The following is a 10,727-nucleotide window of genomic DNA, read 5'->3' as shown; positions in this document are numbered from 1 at the left end:
TAAATCTATCAAAAAGGAATACCTTTTTACTTTTATTTTTTTAAAGAGACTACTTTTTCATTACCGAGTGAAAACTTTAAATCACTTACTCTGGTCTAACTGTTCCAACAGGAAATCTTGTGGCACTGCAGGTATTTTCAGCCCTACTTTATTATCTAATCATAAGTTCAGGACTTTTTTTTAAATAAAACCATTTCTGTGGCCATCAGCAAAACATCCCTACCACCAAACCAGAAGTAAAGCATCTCCACTAGACCAAAAGACACTAAGAGAATCACTACAGTGAGAAGCTTTGTTAAAAAAAAAGATTTATTTTGAAAGTTAGACACAACCTTAAAATTGTACAAAGACAACAAGCACTCAAATTACACAAAGAGTTAAGTAGCAGTGAGTACAATGTGAATGCAACAACAGCGAGTCTTGCCTCTCTTTATATGTAAATATAGAGATTATCCTTGCCAAACTTCCAGCTTTTTTTTATTCTCTTTTCTTTTTCATGAAAACCAGCTCATTATGCTGCAAAACCAGGGAGCATTTCACTGTTCAGTTCAGAACTGCTAAAAGGGGCTCTGGCTAAAAATAGCCCTTCTATCATGAAAATATCCCATACTTTGCAGAACAAGTTTTGAAAAACAGATTTCCCTTTCATTATGCTGGATGTTTCACCTCCCCTAAGGACCTGCCATATCAGAGGCTTCAAAATGATTAAAAATTTGGAAGCTTGCTCATGTTTTTTCATTTTCATTATTTTACTCTTTGAAAGTGTTGTTTCAAGGAAAGCATTTCAGAGTAATTTTAGCTGTGAGTTGCCTAAACTGATTGAAGTACATGGTCAGAGAAGAAAATATTTCTTCTTTTTATTTTTTTTTTAATATTACATTTAGAGTTCAAATATATTAATAAAACCACCTGGCAAAAACTATCCCTTATAGCTTGTCCCCACCTATGTAAAGTGAAAAGCAGACATTGCTACCATCTTACCTTTACTTCTGAAGGTACTTTTCTTTGCAGGAAATTCATAGAAAAATAATAATGCAGTGTTCTTGCATGGAGACTGATAACTTAATCACAGCCCCTGAGCTAGGATTTAGTGATTAGTTAGTTTAGATATACCAGAACACTTCTGCTGTAAATCTTCCCTCAGATCAACAGCAATTAGAAGGTTATTATAAATTAAATTTTATCCAACTCTAGCCACACTGGCAAAAATTATGGTCTAAATTTGAGTGTTTGCAGGACTCTGTTCCACAACTGAGTGGAACCACTCACACTTATTTTCTCTAAAAGTAGAACCGTCTTGATGATTTGGGTCATGTCCATAATTATAAACTTATTTATTCATTCTTCTTTCTAGGTTACCTGCAAGTGCTTTATTTTTCATTGTTTCACTCCATTATTAATGTTTGCTGCAATAGATCAGCATCTGGATTTTCAAAAAGCTTGTAAAATGCTGCAGCTCCTTCTTAAATGAAAGTATCCCCTTGCTAAGACACCAAAGTCCTACAAACTGCTGTGTGGAATTAAGGTCATTCCATTGAAGATTCTGATGACCAACTTGTGGTTCCAAACTGTTAGGAGATGGTCGCCCATGGCTCTGCTGATCATGTTCCTCACCAGGCTTGTACTGCATAAAAGTAAATTGGTACTAGAAGAATTAATGAAAATACTTATAGAATTGCTCTGATTCTGTAAATCTCTCTATAGAGATTGCTCTGTAAGTAGAATAAGCTTTTGAGAAAGTAAATATTCTAATATTCCTTTGCCTTATTGAGAATGACTGGTTCTCTTTTTTAAACCAAAACTCTTGATGTTGCCAACTTCTTTATTTTTGTGTAAAACTGTAAAAGTAACTTGATTTATTTTTTTTAAGCTGTGCAAGACCCTATTTAATGTCACCATTAAGCTTTTCAAAATGCCTGTCAGTTTGTCAGTCAAGAAAAAAACATACAACATTGAATCTTATACAAAATTGTTATGGGGGTGCAGCCTGAAAAATCCCACATTAGTAAAAACTGAGCTAACTGGCCCAAAATCACACCTTTTAATCATCCTCTTTTCTCCAGATGCTTTTGTTTAATGGAAGCCTGTTTTCTCAACAGTTCACTGTCTTCCATTTGCTTCCATTGATAAAAAAAAAAAAAAAAGATTAAAGTGAGAATGTTGTTTCACTGTAGTGAGACAGCAGCTGTGAAAGAACACTTTCAATTATCGTCAGGACAGAAAAGGCTTGGCTTAAGAAGATTTACAGAAAAGTTTTAGCCCAAGGCAGCTCATGATTTCAAGCTAAACCCAAGCTTGTGCAAAAGCAAATGATATTTTGGAAGGCATATTTTGCTAGTTAGGATTAAAGAATTGCTACTGGTATTTCTGTCTGGAGTTCTGGACCAACAACCAACCCAACTGAGGGGATGGATGTGACTGAGTGCAGTCCCAGAGGTGCAGCAGTGGGCTGAGCACCCCTGGCCTGGTGCACATGGATGGGCAGCCTCCTGCTTTTGGTTTTGTCCAGAGAGTTTCTTAGCAGGACATGTAACACAAGTGCATTTCTTTCGAAGCTAAGTGCACAAAAAACCAGTCATTGCTAAGTATGTAAGTCTCCCTCAGCCCAGCAAAAAAGACTGCTTTAGGAACAGCTTGGGAAATAATTGCAGAAGCAAAATAATCAGGTTGTTTTGTCTCTTTTTAGCAATTACCGAGTATTGCTGGAAATATCTGGAATAAAATACTGAGAAATTCTGCTGGGGAAAGGAAGCTGGCTAACTGGCTCCACCCAAGGGAGTTAAAGCGTGTTTACTCCGCTGTATCCACTGAGTGGGAGGATTTCTGTGCTACCAGAAACTGCTTGGCACCTCTCTGAACCCAGACCATCTCCAGAAAATCTAGAGCAGGCAGAGGTCAGTTGTACTCCAGCACTCTGCACAATGCTCTCTCATTTCTTACAGAGCCCTTGCATCCAGTGGGTTAGTTGGCTCAACCAGAGTTTGGAGAGGGTAACATGACTGAAATTCTTCCTTTTCCCATTTTAGTTCTGCCAGTCCAACAGATGTGGCCATAGCACAGAGCAAGAAATACAGCCCAGGTCTGTAATTCCAGTATAGCTTCCAAGTATAAACACTTCCCTACTTGTGCTTACAGGTACTGACCAGTCTTTGCAGTGCTGATTTTAATCGCTTTACTGCCCTTGACTGAAAGGCCGATGACAAGGCTGGAGACGTCGAGGACCTTCAGGGGAAGATGGAAGAGTCTCTTCTCCTGTGCACAATGAAAAAACCTTCTCAACTTCACAGTTTAGTGCCTCCCCCAGCCCCAATTTAGATTTTGCATCCTTAGTCCTGCCAGTAGGAAAAAGGCGTTAACCCTCTCCCCTAAGAACTTGTCCAGCACAAGGTTCATTTGTTAGCAGCTGCACTGCAAACCACACTCAGTTATTGGTTCATCTACTCAGCTTTCAAGGATTGGCACTGAAGCTGAAGGGGCAACAACTGAGACAACAGAACAGTGATTTTAGAAATGCTGAAACAGTGATTTCAGAAATGCAGACATGGTGAACCTGCACAACTCCCAGCCTTGTGAGAACTGTGGAGCTCAGAGGTCAACACAAGAGACTGGCTATTCAAGCTAATGGATACATCCACAGTTGCACCAGAGTAAGAGAGTATCCTAGAAGAAAAAAGGTTTCCTGTTTTAAAAGGTAAACCAAACTGGAGTAGAAAGTTGCAACAGTCTTCCCCCAACAGAGCAGTTACATTTTAATTAACAGTTCTATAGCTTCTTGCAGTTCAAACGTGCAGCACCACTTCTTGGTCACTCAGGGACAGGATACCAGACAAAGCAATCCACTGACATCATTAACAATCCCTACCACACCATCTTCCACAGATATTTGGATGCACTGTTTAGGTCCTCCATCCAAGTGCCTTTTTCTCAGCATCAGTTACAGCTGGACTGGGCAGAGGTCAGATGTACGCCATGAATGTTCCCTACATTCATCAGGAGTTCTGAAGTCCACAGCAGGGTCAGCAACAATCTGTGGCACACCACTAAGTCCAGGAATAGATTGTCATTTCTACAAGAATACAAAATAGCTTGTAAAATCAATATGTAACACTGTATATATGCATGAATATAAAAATAAACCACACCATCAATATGTAAAACTTCACAACAATGATGAAAACAGTTTCCTTCTCAGCGGTCTTCGGTGTTGATGAGCTGGTTCTCGTTGTCATACCCGTCAGGCAGATAAGCCTTCCGGAGCTGGTCTGACTTGGGTATGGAGCTGCCGTTCTTAACGTGGCGGGACAGGAAGGCTCTCACAGAGGGATGATCAGCCTTCTCCAGAGGGATATTGGCTTCCAGGCACATTTTCACAAAGTCCTGGATGACACTGGATTTCTCTGTCTGGGCAGTGCTGTTGCACTGCAGGGAGGCAGTGAGAGTCCTCTGCTTCTTCCTGACGTTCTGCTCCTCGAACTCCGCCTTTCTCTTGGTGTGTGTTTTGGACTTGAGGTGGTCGTTGATGGCAGATTTTCGGACGTGGTTCAGGACCACGTTGCAGGAAGTGCAGAAGAGTTTCCCTCCGTCCTCGTGGAGCTCATTCCCAAACTCAGTCACACGGTCCTGAGGGGTCACGTACAGGGCAGTCTTGGAGCGGTTACGGGACGGGGCGGATTTCACTCCAAACCGCTCCATTGCTGCCTCCAACAAGGCACAGCTGGAAAAAACCAAACTGTCGTCAAAGTGTGCTGAGGATTTCAACCAAACGCTCCTGGATAGAGTCTATTCAACACCCAATACAGCATTTATTGGCATCTAAAAGATAATTAATTACATGGAAGATACACTTGTGAAATTGTTACTGAAAGGAAGGCTCTTCATTTAAAAATCTAAAGAAATTGGAGAATGAAGTTCCTTATGGGTCAGAGGAAAAGACTTTCGGTTTCTACAACTACAAAGCTCAGAACTGAGAATCCTCAGAACTTGGAACCCTCAAACTCACAGCCCTCCAAACTCGCAGCCCTCAGAACTCTCAGAACCATCCAAACCAAATCTGTTCATCACTTAAAGTCAAATAGAAAGGCTTTCTGCTTTTCTTGAAGACTTTTTTTTACACTTTACACTTTAGGACAAAGGATGCTTTCTTCTTAGTATTTCCAACATATTTGATGGTTTTCATTAAGTTCAGTCAGTAGTTTTCTGTTTATTTCCTGAAAGTATTTATTCTATTAGCAGTTTAGTAAAAAATTCATTTATTTATCAGAAATTTAGTTGTCCAAATGGCAGGCAAGAAGACAATTACTGTCACTTACAAAAGCCCCTTTTCCCCCCAAACAAAAAAAAAGAAACCAAACCCAAACTAAACAAAACCAAACATGAGCTTTGTCAGCACTTGTTTGGAAACAGCCCTTGCTTTTACTCCAGCTCAAACCACAACTATTAGAGTGAACCTTAACTTGGAGCCTAAAGCTCCAAGGGGCAGCCTAATGGGAACAGAAAATTCCATATATTTCGATGTAAAATAAGAAACAGTGTTTTCAAACATAACAACTTCTCTGAGGGAGGTCACTGATAACTAAGAGAGTTGGACACTTTTAACATCACTCTAAACTACACTTTATGTTGTCAAAGCAGGCAATGACGTACTCAAGTGCACCAAAAATCAAACAAGACCTGTATGTTTTGGAGTAGCTGTGTAAATCTCAGCTAAGATAATTTAAGTCCTTTCAAAAATAAAATCAAGTAATAGCTCTGTTCAGGTTTGAGGTTTTCTGACCAAAATAAGTGGTCATCACACTAACTACCCATTTCCTTAAAAAAAAAAAAAAAGGCAACAAGTGTTAGAATCTTCAAAGTATTTTCCAAAATATATATGTGTCTCTCTCAATATATATTAATTTTTTTTTTAAGAAATACAATAAGTTGCCTGGCCATTTACCTATAGGTATGATGTACTTTCTCTGCACTTGTTTTGTTACAGTTTGCTGTTGCAAGGTTTTTAAAAAAGACAGAATGCAGTTTCTGCTGCATTTTTGCTTGTCCTGGAACTGAAGGAATAGATAATTCAGTCTTCAAAATTGTCTTTTTTTAAAAAAAAACCCCATTGCTACATGGAAAAGATTACGATCTTCTGAAGTAAAAGAGACAAAGATCTTGGTATCAGCCACTCTCCTAATTATTTTTTTTGCTCTGTTTGCTACTTCCCTGAACTGTAAGCCTTGACTGGTACAGCACCATGCTACACAATAAATAATTCAGTCTTTAAAATTAACTCTTTTTAAACCCTTGTTACATGAAGAGATTACAACCTTCAAAAAAAGAAAGGGGGGGCAAAGATCTTGGTAATAACAACTCTCCTAGTTAATTTTTTTTGCTCTGTTTGCTACTTTCTGTGACTGTAAGTCTTGACTTTAAGTCTTGACTTAAACAGCTCTATAAAGACACACTACAGACACACTACAAAGATAAACAACCTTTTTCCAGCATCAATGTAACTTTGTTTTTTTTTTTCCAAATCATGCCCACGAGTTTCCTAAGCAACAATTTTGTGAAATCAAGCAAAAAACGGGCCTTGACCCGACAAACTTGTTGCTTTGGCTTCTGAAACGACGGCAGAAATGCCCCACCAAACCAGGTGTTTGCACTTCATCAATACCCGCGGGGATTCCGCGAGCGGTGACACACAGGATTCTGGGTGGGTCTGTTTTTCCTGGAGCCGGAACTGGACGCGTTCATCCCTCAGGGATCGCTCCCCGGGGTCACACCCGCCCCTCCCTCCCCGCCCCGGGCTCCGCGGAGGGCCCGGCCCGGCGCTCCCCGAGCCGCGCAGGTGCGGCCGAGTGTTAGCCGGGGATGCCCCGCAGCCCGTTTCGCAGAGCCTGGTGCCCCCCTCGCCGTGCCGGGCCCCGTTACCCTCCGTCCCCGCCGCCCCCGGCGCCGCCGCCGCCGCCGATCCCGCCGAGGCCCCGCCGGGCCGGGCCCGCCGCTCCACCACCCACACGCACGGCCCCGCCCACGGCGCCTCGAGCCGCGCTCTGATTGGCTCCTCGCGCTGATGGGCGGCGCTTTCGCCCAATGAGAAGCGGACGGGCGGGCACGATGGAGGCGGGGCGGGGCGTTGTGGCAGGGGTGAGGCGCGACTGACGGGTCTCTCAGCCAATGGACGGAGTGAGGCTGAGAGCTTCATGCCAATCGCGGAGGGAAGGCGGGGCCGCGCGTTGTCGCGCGCGCTGACGGACAGCTGAATTAACCAATGAGAGGGCAGAGGGGCGGCCTTTCCGGCGGGGCGGGGCGGGGCCGGCGCGCTCGGTACGCGCGGGGCGGCGGGGCCGCCATGGCGGAAGACGAGAGTGACCAGGAGTCCGAGCGCCTCAGCGAGGAGCTGGAGGCGCTGGCGGCCCCCGGGCTGCCCCCAGGGCTGCCCGCGCTCCTCCGCAGCCAGTACTATTGCCGACGCTTCTGCCAGGTCAGCGCCCGGCGGCCGGGAGGGCGGGGGGGGGACACGGCCGGGCCTGCGCGGGTGAAGGGGCGGCCCGGGGTGATGGCGAGGCCTGAGGAGGGGCGGGGAGGCTCCCGGGATGAGGGAAGGGCAGGGAAGGGGAGGGAAGGCGGCTCCGGGAGCGGGGCAGGGAGAGGCGGGGGCGGCTGCGGGGACACGTGTGGGGCTGCGGGCAAAACCGCCCCGGGAGGGCCTCGGGAACGGCCCCCGTACCTGAATTAAACCAGGCAATTTTATTACTATTTTTATTGTTATTATTTTTAGTTTTTCCCGTTTGAAAGCAGCGTTTTCTCGGTACGGGCCCCGGAATTCCCGTGCTCCTTGCAACCCCCAAAGTAACGAGCAACAACAGGTTGCTTTTCCCTTAGTTGTTCCACCAACACCTGCTAATGGAACGTTGGTTAGCCTGGGTCAATATAATAGGGGTTATTTTAGGTGGAATATAATAGGTATTATTTTATATAGGCTATAATAGAGGTTGTTTTATATGAAATAAAATAGATATTATTTTTTGTAGGATATAATACGGGTTATTTTATATGGAATGTATTAGAGGGTATTGTATATAGAATTGCTTCAATCTATTACCTTTTTGGCTGCCACGATTGTTTTCTGCAATTTAAATAAATATGTTTCTATGTCGTTGTTATGTTTCTGTTTTATAACGTTCACTGAAATATCTGTTTGAAGTATTTTTTACTGAGGTATGTGCTTTATGATCTTGGGTGGTTTAATAAGCTCGGGTGCTGCTCCCTAAGTCCACAGGTTGCTTTTTGAGGTTGCTGTTCCTTTTATTAAATTTTCTTCTCTCCAGTGATCTCTGAGAACTTGGACGTTTTAGGGACAATTGTGGAGCCAGTGAAAGAAGCGAATGTTTGTGGAAGTGTGGTGTGAACGGCACTTGAGAGGAAGCACAGCCACGTTTGTTTACGTTGCCTGGTTGGAAAGACATTTAATTCTGCTGGACACTCAGACTTTTATCTTAAATTTTTCTGTCTGTGCTTAATGTGTGTTGAATTTCTTGCCTTAAGGAGGAAGTGCAGGCAGGGTAATACCTTCACATCCTAATACCAATCCCATCTCCAAGAAGAAACTAGGAATTAGTAGGGAATAGCAGAGGACAAGACCAGGGTGAAGAATTTTCTTGTAAAATAGTTTTATCCCAGTTATTATTGGTAGAGTACCTAAAACATTTGACCTTGACTTCTCCTGCAGTTTCTTTCCTGTAGAAATGAGGCCAAACCCTCTCCCCTACTTTGGTTTTGCTTTGAGTTGGTGAACTCTCCACGTGGGCAGCCAATGCTCTGAGCATGGAAAGGGCTCTGCTTCTCTTCTCTTCAAGATTTCTTTTTAACAATCCACAGCTTAAATGATCCTGATGAAAGTCAGTTAAATGAATGTATTAACACTTTGTCTGCAGGGATTTTTTTTGTTTGGTTGGTTTAAATTTGGCCTGGTGTGATCAGCAGTCATGTGCTCGCTCAGTATAATCTGAGTTTTACTTAAGCATGTTTTTAGTGATGGATTTTTCTGCTGCTTTAGCTACATAAATGCAAGATCTTAAGGGGTGTGTTGCTGGGAAAAGCTGTGTGACATTTGTGGTTTGACAACAAATGAAGTTGTTGTCAAAGAGAACAACTTACCCTCATGAGATTGACAGTGTGGAATTATTTTGGCCCATATACCCCTGTACGTAGAGAGGGCTGACAGAACCCTCAGCCTATTTAATGAGGAATGAAGCATATTCATATTATTTTTCTTCAGAAAATATCATGAAGTTTAGGTCATCTCTTTCTCATAACTTTTGTTGAGGGGGAAAAAAACCCATCTCCCTTAAACACTGCGTTGCTTTATTAGATTTAAATTCATTTCTCCCCCTCCTCAGATGTCTTTTTAATGCAATTTTTCCTTTAGATATAGTTTTATCAGAGCCCGATGCTTTGTACTTGTGTATCCAGATCTGAAGGACACATTTGGCTGTTGTGCAGATTTCCACCTCATTCCTCTCTGCACCGATAACAGAGTTTTGCTTGTCTTAATAGTCATTTGGCACTTCCAAATGTCCCAGTTTGCCTCCTTTTTTTGTCAGAATGTAGTTGTAGATATAGTTGCTTAGTGATGGGTTTGAACCACCCAAAAGGATAATTTTTATTTTTAGAGTACCATCCCATTAAATCATATGGACCGTTAAATCATATCATATAGTAGTGAAGTTTTTTGGAGTATTGCAGCTCAACTTCTTTCAGATAAATTAAATAACAATTAAAGAAGAAGGCAGGATTATCAGAGCATTTTGCATAAATATACAATGTAATGATACAGGATCAATTGGAATGTGACATCTCTAAAGCCATGTGTAGTTTGGGGATTTATGTGCTGTAGGTGGTCATGGTCACACAGAGTCATCCCAGCCTGAATCTTTCAAGGCAAAATGGAATAAAATGTTTTCTTAAGTTGTTCTTTGGGATTGATGACATGCAGAAAGAAAAAAAAAAATCAACATTTCTGTGGCTGGAGCTGAAAAGAGACACTTGGAAGATGAGTCAAGTGCCCACTTTATGCATCTCACCAGCTGTTTCTGGTACTTTCTAAAATGTGCTGATGAGACGTTTCTTATTTGAGGAGTTCCAAACCCACTTGGAAAAAAGAACAAGGTCCCTGTAACTACTTTGTAAGTTTAATTTGAAAGGTTGTACCTGAAGAAACCCCCTCAGCCTAAACATTTGGAAGAGCTCCATGAATTTCAGCTTCTGTTATGTGCAGAATTTTAAATTCTTCCATGAGATTTCTCAGGAACCAGAGCCATTGAGAGATTTCCTGCGTGTCTAAATACAAATGGTGAAAATAGCATAGATGGTGACTTCTTAGTCTGAGGGTTGAGGGGGGTGCTTTTGTAATTAGAAGCATGAGTTTCCAAATTTACTTGATTTGAAAACAAACCTTATTAGTGTGCTGGAAAATGGATGTAGTTTCCTTCATTGCACTTGGAGTGGGTACAGTTTTATCAACCAGCTTGATAAATATTCAGGATATTTTCTCATAACATTAAATCCTATCAAAATATTCAAAGTTGCTCCCAGCATTTCTGTAGTTGTCCACATGGCTGCAGAGCTGTATTGGATGTTATTTTATGACTGAAATAAATGCAAGGTGAGTTCATCTAAAGTAACAAAGTGATGCCATGAGGAATAAACACTTACTGTGGCATCAGTTTACAGCCTTCCTGAAATAA

General features: G+C 42.3%; 2 protein-coding genes across 2 annotated transcripts in view; one reads left to right on the top strand and one right to left on the bottom strand.

Moving 5' to 3' along the window:
* Window positions 1–291: 291 nt before the first annotated feature.
* On the bottom strand, window positions 292–6,995 carry CGGBP1 (CGG triplet repeat binding protein 1). Its single transcript, XM_064643908.1, has 2 exons — window positions 6,910–6,995; window positions 292–4,714 (listed from the first exon to the last, which is right to left on the bottom strand). Exon 2 carries the CDS (start codon window positions 4,690–4,692, stop codon window positions 4,189–4,191), a length of 504 nt encoding a protein of 167 aa, XP_064499978.1. The 5' UTR covers window positions 4,693–4,714; window positions 6,910–6,995; the 3' UTR covers window positions 292–4,188.
* A 303-nt stretch (window positions 6,996–7,298) lies between these two features.
* The window catches only part of ZNF654 (zinc finger protein 654), a 32,672-nt gene continuing 29,243 nt past the window's right edge, over window positions 7,299–10,727 (top strand). The window contains exon 1 of the mRNA XM_064643814.1: window positions 7,299–7,462. Within this exon, the coding sequence (XP_064499884.1) occupies window positions 7,331–7,462 (132 nt within the window). The 5' untranslated portion in view covers window positions 7,299–7,330. The remainder of the gene's footprint in view (window positions 7,463–10,727) is intronic.

Source organism: Pseudopipra pipra, chromosome 2 (genome assembly GCF_036250125.1).
Source record: "Pseudopipra pipra isolate bDixPip1 chromosome 2, bDixPip1.hap1, whole genome shotgun sequence".
Classification (NCBI taxonomy): Eukaryota; Metazoa; Chordata; class Aves; order Passeriformes; family Pipridae; genus Pseudopipra; species Pseudopipra pipra.
This window is presented reverse-complemented; position numbering and strand designations above follow the sequence as displayed.

Excerpts from the sequence above, each read along its gene's own strand:
- CGGBP1 (XM_064643908.1), bottom strand. The coding sequence starts at position 4,692 with ATGGAGCGGTTTGGAGTGAAATCCGCCCCGTCCCGTAACCGCTCCAAG.